This window comes from Manacus vitellinus, unplaced genomic scaffold, assembly GCF_001715985.3.
Source record: "Manacus vitellinus isolate BGI_N305 unplaced genomic scaffold, ASM171598v3 scaffold_25_pilon, whole genome shotgun sequence".
NCBI lineage: Eukaryota > Metazoa > Chordata > Aves > Passeriformes > Pipridae > Manacus > Manacus vitellinus.
In genome coordinates, this window is record NW_021939882.1 from 2503477 (window position 1) to 2519336 (window position 15860).

The following is a 15860-nucleotide window of genomic DNA, read 5'->3' on the forward strand; positions in this document are numbered from 1 at the left end:
GTAGGCCCGTCCTGGAGCCGCCCCGTCGGTGCGGGGGTGTCGGACCGGGCCTGAGGGGAGGTAGAGAGGAGAGACACCTGTGGTCCCGGTGCTGGCGGGAGCGAGTGAGACTCCTGTGCCCCGAGTGCTTCATCGGGAGCGTTCTGTCATCGCCACCCGGGCAGGCGGGAAGTGGCTGCTGAATAAACCCCCCACGGGAAGAACTCCTCGGTAAGTCCCGACCGGTTTAATTAGTATGAAAAATTCCCTTGTCGGAGCGGGAGAGCGTTTTCTGTCACCTCGGGAGGGTTGTCCAGCGCGTTTCTGTGAATGTGGTTACTGAGAACGTCGTTCCTGCCCCTCACGGTTTGGTAACGCCACTGGAGACTGTAATGATCTGATCTGTATTTGCTGCACAACACGGGCTGAGTCGCTTAACCTCTGGTGTGCCGAGGCCTCGGGGCCGTGCAGCAGCTGGGTGATCATAAAACCAATCTGCAGATGTGGTTTATTGGGGAGAAAACAGCTCTGGGCAGCTGAAATACTTGGGTTTGCTCAGTGAGGAGTAATTAAACGTGCTGAGCAATGAAAATTACCTTCAGGTGTGCTATGTTTGTTTCTGAGCTGTAGGACATCACATGGTGTCTCTTGGATTGCAGGATTGTCTTACAGAGACAGGGTTTACTTTTGGGAGTGTTTTATTTGATTTTTTTTGCTTTGTATTTGTTATTTTTTTTAAGGCCTTGCTTTGGATTTTTGGTGTGATGTAACTGTGGATTTATAGGGCTTAAAGGGCCTCCAGAGGCATCCGGCCCTGCCTTCCCCAGGTGAGATGGTGCAGCTCTTCATCATTCCAGACAGGGACATGCCAGGCCTTTGCCTCTGAGTCAGGGGAATTCACAACCCCCTGAGTTAATTAGTGAATTAATACACTGAGGTGTTTTCCCGTGACTGGACCTGTGAGGGAACTTGTTTTACACATATCGCCTCCAAATCTTTACTGCAGGTTGGGCAGTCAAATTAAATACAGGCCAAGGGAGCGAGCAGTGTTAACCATTGCTGTCCCAGTGCTGCCTGGTGGGGAGGTGAGGTTTGTGCAGCACTTAGAGATACGCAAAAGGTCCCATTCCCAGCTTCCATTCTCTTGCTGTGAGCTATCCCAGTACTTATGAATGCACTGAGTCTGGACAGATAGGACCAGCTGCTCTCACCAGTGCCCCTGTTGCTATTTTCAAACCCCTGTGGGCAGCTGTGAAACTGAAGAATCCTGTTTCCCAATGCTACCTGGTGTTGCCATGGACTGGGGGGGAGGAGAAGGAGGCAGAAGGAAGGACTCATGCTTTAGTCCAGCTGCCCGTCCAGTCCTGGTTTGAGGTAGAGGGAAATGCTCCTCAGGCTGTAAAGGGGAGACATTTTTCAGTTAGGAGACAGCTGCTGTCCTGAGCCTGATGTGAAAGCTGTGGTCCAGAAGGCTTGGATACCAGGATCCTTGTTCTTCTGTCCCTGGAGGTATGTGGGATCAGCTTTCACCAGGGCTCTGCTATTCACAGGCTGCTGGTGATTCCTTATTCTCTGATACTTCACACCTGGCTGAAAGGGACTCAGGTGTTGGTCCTGCTTGTTCCTTTAGAATTAAATCAGTCCACCTGGAAGAGGCTTTTTTTTTTTCTTAGAGTCTGTTAAAGAGCATTTAGTGTTAGGAGAGGATGGAAAAATCTCACTAAAATAATTTGTACATTGCTACAGAACATTGCTGCAGTCAGCTGGGAAACCCTTCAGGGATCCCTGCTGTCTTTTCAGGGAACACTTCACTGTTTTCAAAGATAACTTTACACTTTGTTGTGATGTAGCATCATAAGTAATTTATACAATATTCCATGGTGACAGAGCATTGTACTTCCATGGAAGGTTATGTGCCACTGCAGTGTGACTAAAGCAGGAGAGCAGACTGGGAAAGAAGGGAGGATAACAGAGATGAGGTAAGGAATAGCAGAAGGCCCTCAGTTAAATGGAGAGTCAGAGGGAAGCATGGAGCAAGAGCTGCCATTCACCCAGCAAACAGCTGTGGGGGTGAAGATGCTGTTGCCCTGAAGTGTTTACCCTACTTCTGCTGGAAATGGCTCCTTCTCAGGCAGAGGTGAGTCCCAGCTGTCCTGTTGTGGCCTGAGCCTTTGGGCACAGTCCTGTGTTAGTGCCTGCTCTGCATTAATTCCGTTGATGTGTGTGATGGGTTCTGTAGTGCTCTGCAAGCAGCTTGGCTGGCAGAATGCTGAAACCAGCAGCTTCCTTCTTGTGGGCAGGGCTGGATAGGGCAGTTGTCTGCACCCTGCTGGGGCAGGTTAGTGGAAAAAAAAAAAAAAACCAGTAGGGAGAGAGAACTGGGATAAACGTGAAATGAAAGCAACAAAGCCTCTTGCAGGCTTTCAGTCTCCCATTTGCTGCTGGAGCATTGGATAATAATGTAAAGGAATAAAAGCATCTAAATTTTTCATCTGTCAAGACTTTGCTGTCTTGACATGGGTAGAGAGAAGTTTGATGTGAGCAGTTTAAGAAAGCTGTGGAGATACAGTTCATTTGGGAGATGGAAGAAACAGCGGAGCAGCTTTTGTAGGATCTGATTATTGATCTGTACCCATTATACTTGGGCTGATGTCTGATGTTATAATATGCTAATGTGAAGTAATGGAGTGTTATTTGCAAAGGAAAGAGTTGGCACTCAAGATACTATCTCTGACTTCAGCTGGCAAAAACAGAATGCTCAGAATGACTGATTTAGGGGAAAGAGGAAACATGAAACTCCAGCATCTTTTCTGCTCAGTGTATCGATCAAAACCCTCATAGAGGCATTTGCTGTAAAATACAAGAAGAAACTCTTGGTTAAGGCTTTTTTTCCCGTTTGAAGTCAGGTGTTCTTTACCCTTGGAAACATAATTCTCTGGAATTTGGCAGTGGGTTGGGAAGTAAGAGCAGTGCCAGTTAGTCCCGTGGATTTGCATCTCGTGCTGTGTTTCAACATCAGAGTGTATCTGCAGAGGCAACAGTTTCGTAAGTCCAGTTTACAACCTTTGTCCACTCCAGGCTATTCCTTCTGCTTCTGGAGCATGGAATTGTACTTTCCACTACTTGAGTATTGAGAAGATTCTGGGCAGTCTCAAAGGTGAGAGATGGAAATGGTTCTCTCCAGCAGCTGCTTCACTCTGCTTTGAGTGGTATTTGAGAAGACACTATTGAACTGTCCTGGCATTCATGGAACTTAATATTTTGTTTTCTAAATATTAGCCACTGTCTTGAGCTTGGACCTACATTTATTTGAAGGTTTGAGGGTGCTGGTTTAACGGGACTCGTTTTAACTACTGGAGACTTTATCTTTTTATTACTTACTGTCTGTATGTGCTCTTTGAGGCAGCTGAGAAACCCCAGTGAGGAGGAGACCAGCAGCAAGGTTTGAAGATATTGTTTGTTCTCTTAGCCCTGATGATACTGAGAACATGCTCTTTTGACATGTGCATAGCTCAGTTTGCAGCTGAACAAGGTTCACCAGAAACGCTGTTAAGTGGTGCAGTGGAAATGATATGTTTGAAGTTCCTGATCTGCTTCCATAACTGAGGTGAAGCAGCGCCTTGGAAGGTCCTGGGACAGCAGTAGGGATGTCTTTGGGGTGATAATGACCAGTATCAGTGTTTGCCAGCAAGAGTTGTCTGAGCTGACAGTTGAACTGTCCTGCCGCTCCTTACGTGGGGTGCGGGCTGTTCTGAACCGTGCTGTGTCCTGTAGAGCCTGTCAGAGTAACAATCAACGGGATGCTGGGTTTTTAAAAGCTGTCTTTGCACAGGCAATTTTTTCCTGCAGTGTTTAATTGTGCAGCTTCATTGATCAGATGAGCAGTGGGAGTGCTCAGGATGCGAGTGCACCGTGTGCTCGGGGTGGTTTTGTCACTTCTGCTTTATGTTGAGAGCAACCGAATTAAGATGCTAAGGAAAAAAAGGGTAAATTCATCTCCCTGGAGAACTCGTGTTCTCAGACTGAGATCTGACCAGCAGCTGCCTGGTGAGGGATGATGGTTGGGAAGGGTGAGGTTGACTGGTTGTGGTGTCTCTGTGGAGCTCAGGAGGTCTTGCAAATGCTGCAGTGATTCAGTGCTGGTTAAATGCTTGTTGATAGTTCTGCTGCTTTCTGACCTAAAACTGCTGAAGTGTTTTGCATAATTTAAAAAGGAGGGATTGCTCAGTCATGTTATTAGTGCTGAGAGATAATCCCTGCGTTTAGAAACAAAGGTGTGAATGAGCTTCTGAATATTGTAAACTTTGCAACCACTAGCAGAATTTCCAGGGTGTTGAGGAATGGCAATCAGAAGGTTTTTCAAGGCTTTGGAATACACAGATTGTGACTCCATTGTAAAGTCAATTAATTGAGTAAATTGCAGGTGCCTAAAAAGGCAATTAAGCGCCTTCTGTAGGAAGGTTAGAAAAATAAATAGTCAGAAGAAAAAAAGAATAAAGTCACCATACCAAACCTAAATTTTACTCTGAAGCACATCTTTAAAGCAAGGTAGCTAAACTAAAACACTAAATCCTGAAGCTGAGTTATAATTAAAGGTATTCTGGCAGCAACAGCTGAGTTCACTGAGCTTCATTTCTTCTATGAAATCCAATTCTCTAGTGTTCCCTTGCAAGGCTTGCTGCAGACTTACTTTTTAATAAATATTTATACACCAGTAGGCAGTGACTTTGAAGTGCTTTTTTCTAAGCTACTGCAGTCACAGTAAGCAATGCTTTAAACAGTCTGGTTGGTTCTGTGCAGTAGAATGAAACAATGATTTTTGCCCAGGAGATTGGGGAGAAGGTGGTGCTCTGTGGAGACTTAGTGACAAAGAAGCCAAGAAATGCTCAAAAGTTTGAACTGAGCCAGAGATTGAATAAGGCATTTGTTCACTGTGTTACTTGGGTGGAAATAGCATGCGAATGGGGGCAGGGAAGGGAATAGATATGCAATCCTTCTCCAGTAAAAAAGCCAATTCTGTGCATTTTTAAATGGTCAGCCTGTCAGCAGTGCCTCAGGGGCTTCTAAAGGAAGCAAGGAAAATGTCTGTTCAGACACGTTACAGCAAGTGCTGTGGGGAGAGATGTGTTTCTGTGGCACAGTGACAGGGATGTTCACGTCAGCAAAGGTTTGTCTCCATTCAGGAGGTGTTGATGTGGCTTCCTGTAACAACAGACACAATTATTTGATCTCTCGTGAAGAAATTCCAATTGATACAGAGTTAAAATTGCCCAGTGGCTTTGAAGTTTGCCAGGTATTTGGACTGTGTTTTCTGTTTCGGGGCCTGTCTGTGTTGGACTGGGTTTGGATTTTTTACTGCAGATTCCCCTGTGATGCTGGAAACACTGCCTTCGCTGGTGCTTGGCTCATTTTGATTTTAGTCTCTGTTTATACTGGCAGTGAGTGAAGTCATGGTTATCTTGGGTTTTCAGAAATGCTTTGTCTGTATTTTGAGTTTGAGGTGGTTTGAGGGCATTGGCCCAGCACATCCTTCCAGAGAGGAACCTGTGGGCATTATTGCGTTAAACTCTTGGCTGTGCTGAGTGCAGTTGTAGTAACATACCTTGGGCACACTGGGAATTGGCTGATGCTGGAAGAAGGCAAAGGCCTGTTTAAGGCCTCCTGTGTGTTTGTGGATTTGGGTTGGCTCAGGTTGCTCTGCTCTTGAACTCAGAGCAGAGCACTTAAAAAATGAGCATTGTGGTAATGTGTTGTGGTAACTCCTGGCTCTGCTCATGTATTGCAAAGAACAGTAAAAATACGACACTTCCCTGGCACTCAACTGCTTTTACTCTCCTTCTTTAGGACTTGACTGGCATAGAGTCCATGGACCAATGTCGCCACACGCTGGAGCAGCACAACTGGAACATAGAGGTACCACTGAAAATAAGATTTGTAGCAGTTTCCAAGTACCTGGGTTAAATGGAGCCCTCTGTGGGGAGGGGGAGCCCTACCAGTAAGAGGAGTCTGTCCACCCCTGAGTTTACTCAAGTAGCTCTTTAGAGCAGCATCTCCACTTGTCTGGAGAGGTTTCAGCCAAACACTGGCTGCCGTGGAGAAGACTTTCCATATGGAAAAGAGCACTGGTGGTTGCTGTTTGTCATGAATTGTGCTTATCCGGTGCTCCGGGGCTCTGGACAAGGAATACCCATGCTAGTGTCCAAAGTATGGAAAAGATAAAATGTCTGAAACCTCCCTTTGCTCTTTCTCCTGTCAAAGGCAGCTGTGCAAGACCGACTGAATGAGCAAGAGGGTGTCCCAAGTGTCTTTAATCCTCCTCCATCGCGGCCGTTGCAGGTCAATACAGCCGACCACAGGATCTACAGCTACGTTGTCTCAAGGCCACAGCCAAGGGCAAGTTATCTTACAGTGGATTTTGTCCTGCTTCTTGGGTGACTCTTCATGAACAGCAGAACTTGCAAGCAGGGAAAGGAGTTGTTTTCTTTGCATGCTGTTACCTCCTTTCTAAATGTTTTATCTTCTGAAAACAAAATATAGAGCCTCTGTTGCTGCTGCAGAGACTTTCTCTGTGGCAGTTCACACTTGAGTGTGAGGACCTTTTTTTGTGTCATAGACAGTTTGCTGTGGTGTAGTAAAGCCTTTTGATCAGTTCAATTGCAACAAAGGACTGTCCCCTCCATCTGGCAGTGATAATGTTTTTCTAATTAGAGCTCCCCTTAAATGTGTAGTAATTAGAATACAGCACCAATTACTTGCATTAATGTTTCACAAATGAATTTGCATGAGCACCTGTAAGACTCAGTGCTGTTAATCTTTTTGAATAGTTAAGAAGATCAGCACAGAGCAAAAGCATTAGTCAGTGAGGCCAGTTTTCAGATGTGTCACATTGAATTCTGAGTGAACCACGTTAGTCACATTTGATTTGACATGTCTGAAGCCATGAACTGTTGCTGAGCTGTTTTTTATCATGGTTGGAACACCGATACCTCACATGATGCTTGGTGCTGGTGGGCACTTTGCTGTAGCAGGGCTGTTCCAGGTGTGGAGACTGTTCTAATTCTTTATTTGTCATTGCAGGGCCTGTTAGGATGGGGTTACTACTTCATAATGCTTCCATTCCGATTTACCTATTACACATTACTTGATATATTTAGGTAAGTACTTGCTTGTGCTAACTCACATTGACTGCATGAAGGCACATGGTAGCTCAGATCCAGCTGTACCTCTGTCACTGGGATCTTTAAGTCTCATGGCAGATTTTCCATTTGATTGCTCAACTGGCATTATCTCTAGCCTTCTAAAGTTTCTACGTGGTTTAGTAACAAATAAATCTTATGGCAGAGAAAAAGAGCACCTTGCAGCTCTGTAGATGAAGTATTTAATTGGAATTCTAACTCCATGCAGCTTTACAGTCTGAGTGCCACACAAAGGGATTGCAAAACAGTGTCCAGCTGGCTGATTTTCTTGTACAAACACCAGACTCGTGTCCCGTTGGGCTGGGCTGCAGGTTAACCTGCCCTAATCCATGGGTGTTATTTGGCAAAACCTAAACTGTAAACGCCTCTGCCTTTTCCCCTTCAGTGTCTGTCTCCTCTTCTCCACTTACCACCCCACAGGGCTAATTCATCTCACCTCCTTACACTGATAAAGGGAAAAGGGAATCATAAAGGTGGTAAATAGCCAGCAGTCCTGCTGTCTGCACTGCTTTGGCAGTTTCCCCTGTTGTATTAACTTTCTTTTCCTGTTACACTGAACTTTGGAAAGGTCTTTATCTTCTGTGCATCAGTAGAACTGAACAACACCGATATCTGCCTTTCAGTGAAGTTTGTTTCAGCCTCAGAGGAATGACAGTTTCATTGTACTGGTAGTGTAATGTTCTCTTTCTGCAGCTCTTTGCACCCCAGAATTGTTAGTTCTGCATTAGCAGAAATGCAGTTTTCAAAGTTATCTGGACAAAACCATGTGGCTTTTAAGAGCCCATCTTTGACTAAATTCCTTGAACCGCCTACTGTTGGTGTGGCTTATGTCTGATGCTTCAGAGGAAGTTGAAATTGTTTAATCACATAGAATTTCGATCCTTGCTGATGCCTGGCATGAGATATGTGACTTGGGGGGTGTTTCTGTAGCAGTGGTATCAGTTTGGAGCAGGTGACAGTTTAGATTGAGATTACAAAAGTTCAGGCATCTCAGCTGTGACTTTTTTCCTCTTTATGAATCGCAGTGACTGTCTGTGGAAAAGAAAACCTGTTCTTCAGAAAGTCAGTGAGTTGAATTTGCAGTGTCCTTTGCTTCCTTCCTAGGTTTGCTCTGCGTTTTATACGCCCTGATCCTCGTAGTCGGGTCACTGACCCAGTGGGTGACATTATTTCGTTTATTCATATGTTTGAGGAAAAATATGGGAGGATACACCCTGTCTTCTACCAGGGAACTTACAGCCAGGTCAGTGTCACGTGTTGGTGCATAGATCCTGGGGAGGTGGAAGAATGGGGATTTTGCCAGATGGTATCAGGGCCTTCATGGCAAAATTGCTTTTCATCTAAAGCCCAGCATTTGTCCCCAAACTCTCTTAATAGGGTAATGGAGAGATAGTGAACAAGTGTCTTGGAAAACCAGTGTCTGCCAGGCTTGATGATTTGCCAAGCCTGCCAAGTTGGAAAGCAAAACTGCTCTGGCTGTTCCTCGACCGTCTGTGTGACTCTGTAGCCGACGGCTTTTCTTTGTAATCCTGCCTTTGTTTTTATAAACTGGTGTGCTGTGCCAGAGTCTGTCCTTCTGTTCACCAAATTGGGATTGACTGCCTGGGCTTGTATCATAATGCAGCTTCAGAACAATGCAGGGCCTCAAAATTGAGAGGGAGCCCTCAAGAAATTCTGGGAGATGAGTGTTCCATATATCAAATCTGGGGGTGCTCCCTGTAGAAGAGGGATGTCTCCATGGACACTGCCTCTTCCACGGCTTCTCTCAGCCTGGCCAAGGGAAGGGCCTTCTGCAGTGCATCCCAGCAGACAGTTGGATCAGCACTGCTTCCCAAGTGCCAGGGAAGAATGTGGAGTTTGTGTCTGCTCCGTGCTGCACAGAGGGGGAGCTCATCGCCTCTGCAGCTCTTCCAAGCTCCTCCATCTTACCTGGAATCCAAACTTAAATAACCCTGGAATGATTAGGCTACTGAAACTCAGTACCAGTAAAACAGGGAGCTTACTGTACACTTATCCTGTGGTCTTGTTGAGAAATGCTCTCGGGTGGGTGGAATCCAGAGACTGTAGATGCAAAAAGGGACGTATTTCTCCGTAGGGTTTTTGGGGGGGCCTGTAGCATTGTTGCATTACCTTTTTAGTAGAGTTTTCATTTGGTGTGATATGAAACTTGTGTCCTGTACAGGCTCAAGTGGAAAGCTCAGCCTTGGCTGCTGTGAGTCTGAGCGGTGAAGGAGGGTTCTTCACTGCCAGCTGAGTCTGGCAAGGCAGCTGGGGTGTCCATCCCTTTGGTTGCCTACCTGGTTTCACTCTGAGTTCAGTGTTCTCCAAAGCCACATCCTGAGAGGATGTGAAAAAGCACCACTGTAGCCCTTTCAAACAAGAGTTTATTCAGAACATCTGACAGGTTCACCCTCCACTGCTGCTTTGTTAAAACCACACTAGTGGCAGTGTAATGGCTTGGGTCACACAAGCCTTGTGGGTGCTGCTTTCCCCTTGCCCAGAGACCCTGTAACCTCACTTCCTGTCCTCTTATGCCAAGGCACTGAACGATGCCAAGCGGGAGCTGCGCTTCCTGTTGGTTTATCTTCATGGAGATGACCACCAAGACACAGATGAGTTTTGCCGGTAGGTAGGAGAGTTTTCCAAATAGTTGTCTTTGTACTTTAAGTGCAGCTTCACTCACACAGTCTCTTCTCATCCCCCAGCAATACACTGTGTGCACCTGAGGTCATCACCCTTATCAACACTAGAATGCTCTTCTGGGCTTGCTCAACCAATAAACCAGAGGGATACAGAGGTAAGTGTGTCCCTCGTGGGCTTTACATGTTTCCTCTTGTCTCTGGAACAAGCCGAGTGCCCTTTGACAAATTTACATGTGTGAAACACACTGTTGGATTCTGTGCAAGGAGGCAAGAGATTTTGGGATTGCATGGGGAAATACATATTGGTTTCTGTGGGATATCTCAGAGGGCCTGTTTGGCCACCAGGGCCACCAACTACATTGTGATCTTCACCTCTGTTCCATGTGTTTCTGGCAGTCTTAGTTGTGTGCTCCTTGCTGTGGGCATTCAAGCCACTTTCAGTGCCTTGTCAATGGGAGTTGATGGGTGTGTGCTGGGGATAAACTGAGTGCAGAAACAAATATCCAACTAGCTGTGTCCTTAGCACTGGCTCCTGTGATGCCTGAGGCCAGGACAAACTTGTTAGGTATATTCTTTTCCTTTCTGAGACAGTCATCTTCATGTCCAGTCTCTGTGTCTCCTCCAAAGTCCACAGTGAGGTCCTTTCAGTCTTTCTAGAGCTGTTGGTGCCTAACAGCATTTTGGTAAGGTTTTGCTGTAATTGGAGTCTTTTCCCAAAGTTCTCTTCTTGCCTCCTGTTTCCCTTCCACCCTTCCTGTTTCATGGCAGGGGGTCCAGGAGTTCTGGTCTAAATCTGGGTCACTCTTGGCTCCACAGTTCAGCTCCCAGCTACTGGCACCTGGAGAGAATGGCTCTGTGTGGAGACAAGTCTTTGACTTGCTGCTGTTGCGTTGCTGCAGTGCTTTGGAGTCACGAGCTGGAAGGGATTGTGGGGTGCCCTGATTTCCTTTGGAGGGCTCCATTGGTAATGATGGCTCAGGTTACATGTGCTTTAAGGAAGGGATCAGCAGCCACACATGAGCAATAACTTAAAGCCCTCAATCTACTCCATTCCCTTTTTCAGACAGAACCTGGCTCCAACAAAACCAACCTAAGTTTGTTCAGAAGTGTCCAGAATGTTCATTGCCATCTTCCAAAGTCCAGCCATCCCTAATCATCTTAGCAAGTGTTTCCCTGTGTCTGACCTGTGTTCCTCGTCCTGCCATTTAAATCCAAGGCTTTGTCCCATTCTGAATGAACATTCAGAGCCATTTACTTCCTTCCTGCTTGAGTAAAAGTGCCTTTTTGGTTACTTGAAAGCCTGTTTTTTCCCCTCAGTCCCTGTGTTCCAAGGCACTTCCTCCCTTTGCTAACTGATAGGGTTTAGTTTGACAAAACAGAGCCTGAGGCCTTTTCTGCCTTGGAGGAGAGAGTGTCTGTGGAAGCTGCTTTCCTTGGCCCGTGGTGATGGGAAGAGTTTGTGCTGTACCCCTTGCTGACCCTTCTGGAGAGGGCAGTGATGTTTGTGGCTGTTCCCAGTGTCCCAGGCCCTGCGGGAGAACACGTACCCATTCCTGGCCGTGATCATGCTGAAGGATCGCAGGATGACTGTGGTTGGGCGGCTGGAAGGTCTCATCCAGGCTGATGACCTCATCAACCAGCTGATGTTCATCATGGATGCCAACCAGACGTACCTGGTGTCTGAACGCCTGGAAAGGTAGGATGGGACCTGAGCTCTAATCATGCAGACCTTGTCGAGGCAGACTCTACCCTGTCCCCTTCCTCCTGCCAGACACCATATGTAGGCACATTGATCAGCGTCTCCTGATCTGTAACACAGCCCCTGGCTTTCCTCTTCCCAGTGGGATCATCAGTCCATAAATTCAGGCCATCCTATAGCCAGGGAGATGGATGTGTTGTGTACACAGTCCTACCACTGAAAGGTGGGTGTGAGTGCTCTGTTCTCTGCAATTGGGGCACACCTTTGCTGTGCTGGAGCTTTGCAGGGAGAGCTTGGACAGTAGCCAGTAGGATCCAAATGGGAGCAAAGGCATTGCAGGCAGGAGAGCTGGTGTCTGCAGCTGGTTGGTGAGTGTGTGCTGCTGCCTGGACTGTCTGTAATGAGCTCAGGCTACTTTTCTAGGGGCCTCACAAGCCCCTCATGACTCTTAGGGATGTGCAGACTGCATCCAAAGTAGGATCCCACCTTCCATCTGCTCCTCCTCTGTCCCACGGTCTCCGTGGGAACCTGGTAACACGTTCTGGTTCCTGAAATGTGCAAGGAATTACCTGAAGGAGATAAAACTCGGGAGAGTCTCAAGTATGAGGCAGAAATCCTGGGCACTGCTTTTGTACTGTCTGTCAGCTCTGTTGAGCCACGGTGGCTGAGAAGCATTTTGAGTTCAGTTCCACCCACCCTGGGGAAGCAGTTTGTGTGTGAAGGGACCATGAGGGCCCAACTCTGCCTTTTGGGAGCTCATGGTACTCCAAGTCATTACTTGCTGTGTGCTCCTACGAGTTTGAGGCTGTCCCTGCACCCTCGAATCTACCCTCAGCCAACCAAACCCTCACTTTAGGGCCCATTAGCCCTGACCCCTTCCCACTCACGTTTGCAGGGAAGAGAGGAACCAAACCCAAGTCCTGAGGCAGCAGCAGGACGAGGCATATCTGGCATCTTTACGTGCGGACCAGGAAAAGGAGCGCAAGAAGAAGGAGGAACGGGAGAGGAAGAAGAAGAAAGAGGAGGAAGTGCAGCAGCAAAAACTAGCAGAGGAGAGGCGGCGACAGGTGAGAGCAGAGGGGCTGCTGGAGAGGCTGCCGTGCCCTGTGGGAGGAATTGCTTGTCACATCGGAGCTGCTGGCCTTGTGTGGGGCTTGAATGTCCCTTGAGCCTCTTGGAGCAGCTCTGCTGCAGGGGATGGGCATAAAGGTCAGTTCAGTGCACGGCCATTGCTCCTGCTCCCTCCTTGCTTTGCAGACACTGCAGGAGGAGAAGGAGCGGAAGTCGGAATGCCTTCCTCCCGAGCCGCATCCCGATGACCCGGAGAGCGTCAAGATCATTTTCAAGCTGCCTAACGATTCCAGAGTGGAGCGGCGATTCCACTTCACACAGTCACTGACGGTGAGCCTGGGGCAGAGCTGATGGGCATTCCAGAGGGAGGGGGTCTAGAGACTTCCATGTGGCTCAACAAAGCTTTGGTTCCCTTGCACTGTGACAAATGGTGACCTTTGCTGAGAGCCTTAGCAGGCTCAGCTGCTCCTGGGTAAGGAGGAGCGTCATGGGGCCTAGTCCCACCAGCCTGGGAGAGATGAAAAAATGGAAGAAATTTTTTTCCTTCTCCCTAAAAGCTGAGACTTCTAGTGGAAGGTGTCCCTGTTTATGGTGGTGAGGTAGGACTAGATGATCTTGAAGGTCCCTTCCAACACATAACATTCTATTATTCCATTGCTCCTTATTAAATAATGGTGTAGGAAAAGTCAGAAACAGTATCTGCACTCCAGTTTCAAATGTGCCAAGGAAATGGCTGTCTCACGTCTACAATGCAGCGATGGTGCAAATTTGGTAACATTCCCCTGCGAGATGCCAGGGATTCCGTGTGGCTGTGTCACTGCTCCACTAGCTGGCAATTATTTCTGTGCTTCTTTCCCAGGTGATCCACGACTTCCTGTTCTCCTTGAAAGAAAGCCCTGAGAAGTTCCAGATTGAGGCCAACTTCCCTCGCCGTGTCCTGCCCTGCCTCCCTACAGAGGAGTGGCCCAACCCCCCCACGCTGCAGGAGGCCGGACTCAGCCACACGGAAGTCCTCTTTGTGCAGGACCTTACGGACGATTGACACTTCTTTTGGTTTTGTTTTTGATTTTTTTGGGTTTTGTTTTGTTTCGTTTTGTTTTTTGGGGGGTTTTGTTTTTGGGGTTTTTTTTTTTTCCAGAAGACACAAAATGGAAAGAGAAATTCATATTATTATTATAATACAATATTTTTTTTAAAAGACTGCGTACAAACGAGGGATCAGAGACCACATGGCCCGTGCCAGCTGTGCTGCGTGTGTGCGCTGGCGAGAGGACGCGTGCGCACGGCCATCCCCTGCACCGGGGGGGCAGAGAGGGGGAAGCTGGTGTTGCCCCTCCACCTTCCCTGGGGAGGAACAGGAATGGCAGCTCTTGGTAATTACTGCTTTTATTGATGACAATAATAATAAAACCCCGACAACCTGACATCGCGTGAAGATTTGATACTCTGCTGCTCCTGAGAGGCACACGACCGAGCACCGGAATGTGCTGGGAGTGGGGTGGGGGGAAAGGGCTGGACAGAATCTCTTCAGCTTCCCTCTCTGTATAAATACTGTTCTTTAATATTTCTCTTGCTTTGTAATGACCAAAGGAGAATGGGGTTGACTATAGTATTAACTTTTTGATAAAGAGCTGGTTCGATTCTTACCCGTGTGGGGTCTTGCCCAGGGTTCTTAGCCTGCGTAGTGTAATAAACTCTGCCTCTAGCACGTCTGTGCCCATGCTTTCTGCCTGTGCCCTGGGGAGGGGGGTGAGCTGCTCTGGGCATTGTGGCTCATGGAACTGTGGCTGCACTCAGCTTCTGGCCTTGAAGTGGTGGTTTTGTGCCAGCGGGAGGTGCTGTGTGAGACAAGTGTGCCCAGTGTGGGGCATGGCAGGGCTGAGGTGCTCCTCTCCTGCCTCCTGGGGCATCGGCTCAGGGCTGAGGCTGGGAGGGAGGGAGAGAGCTGGCCCTGAGTTTTAAGGCCTGGGTCTACTCTCCAGGAGCAAGTGGGAGGGGGTGAAAGATCTGAGGGTGGGTGTAAGGCTTTGTTCCCTGCCAGAGGCTTGGTCATGGCTGTGGAGCAGTGCCATCACCTCCTGCCCGTAGGGGGAGTGGTAGGAATTTGTTCCTTCCCTACCCACCTGTTCTGAACAGGTAGCCAAGCTCACTTAGAATCACAGAATGGTTTGAGTTGGATCTCAAAGATCATCCCGTTCCAACCCTCTGCCCTGGGCAGGGACACCTTCCAGTAGACCAGGTTGTTCCAAGCCCTGTCCAACTTGGCCTTGAACACTTTGAGGGATGGGGCAGCCACAACTCTCACCCTCACAGGGAAGAATTTTTTCCTTCTATCTAAACCTACTCTTTCTCGGTTTGACCCCATTCTGCATTGTCCTATCACTACCGCTCCTGATGAAGAGTCACTCTCTGGTTTCCTTGTAGCTCCTTCAGATAATGGAAGGGGCTGTGAGTTCTCCACCCAACCTTCTCCAGGCTGAACCACCCCAACTTTCTCAGGCTGTCTCCGCAGGGGAGGTGCTTGTCCCCTTATCTACTCCATGCTCCCGAGGGTTCTGTGTCCTTATGTAGACGACCCCAGAGCTGGATGCAGCACTCCAGGTCAGGTCTCACCAGAGTGGAGCAGAATCCTCTCCCTTGCCCTGCTGCCCACACTGCTCTGGATGCAGCCCAGGACACAGTTGGCTTTCTGGGCTGCCAGCACACACTGCTGTTCCCATTCCAGCCTTGGGAATGGCATGGTTTGGTGGGTAGCAGCTCTTGCTCCCTCCCTCAGGCTTCCCTGGACTCCCCTCCAAGCCCCTCTCTGGGGCTCTTCCAGCTGCTGCACCTCCACACAGCTGTGCAACAACAACCAGGGGACCCCATCCCTTCTGAAGCCCCCCCAGAGACAAGAGCTGGGCACAGCATGTTGGTATACATCATACATTTATTAGTGAATATCCCTCTCAAAATCAGCCACAACATTAAAAAAAATAATGATTGCACTACTTGGTCAAGCAGAACTAGCAACTTTCATTTTAAAAAAAGTACAAATCTGTTAAAAATTTCAATCAGTATAATACACATATATATAATACAACATACTAGTTATGTTAAATGCTACAAAACCAATATGATTCCAATGGAATGGAAAAAAACAAACACTTTTAGAGCTTTAAGAACCTTTTTTTTCTATATATTAGCCTTTTTTCAAATACATACATGGGAAAAATGAGGTAACTGTAAAATGTGCAAGTAACAGAGCAAAAAAAATTATATATATATATTTAT

The 15860-nt window shown here is 47.6% G+C and overlaps 1 protein-coding gene across 1 annotated transcript in view; it reads left to right on the plus strand.

The window, feature by feature from the left end:
* FAF2 (Fas associated factor family member 2) overlaps positions 1–14295 on the plus strand; it is a 16116-nt gene extending 1821 nt beyond the window's left edge. Inside the window, exons 2-12 of the mRNA XM_025895205.2 lie at positions 773–806; positions 5824–5892; positions 6238–6372; positions 7057–7133; positions 8280–8418; positions 9715–9800; positions 9881–9972; positions 11336–11513; positions 12412–12583; positions 12774–12917; positions 13447–14295. Of these exons, the coding sequence (XP_025750990.2) occupies positions 773–806; positions 5824–5892; positions 6238–6372; positions 7057–7133; positions 8280–8418; positions 9715–9800; positions 9881–9972; positions 11336–11513; positions 12412–12583; positions 12774–12917; positions 13447–13629 (1309 nt within the window). The 3' untranslated portion in view covers positions 13630–14295. The remainder of the gene's footprint in view (positions 1–772; positions 807–5823; positions 5893–6237; positions 6373–7056; positions 7134–8279; positions 8419–9714; positions 9801–9880; positions 9973–11335; positions 11514–12411; positions 12584–12773; positions 12918–13446) is intronic.
* The last annotated feature ends 1565 nt before the right edge of the window (positions 14296–15860 follow it).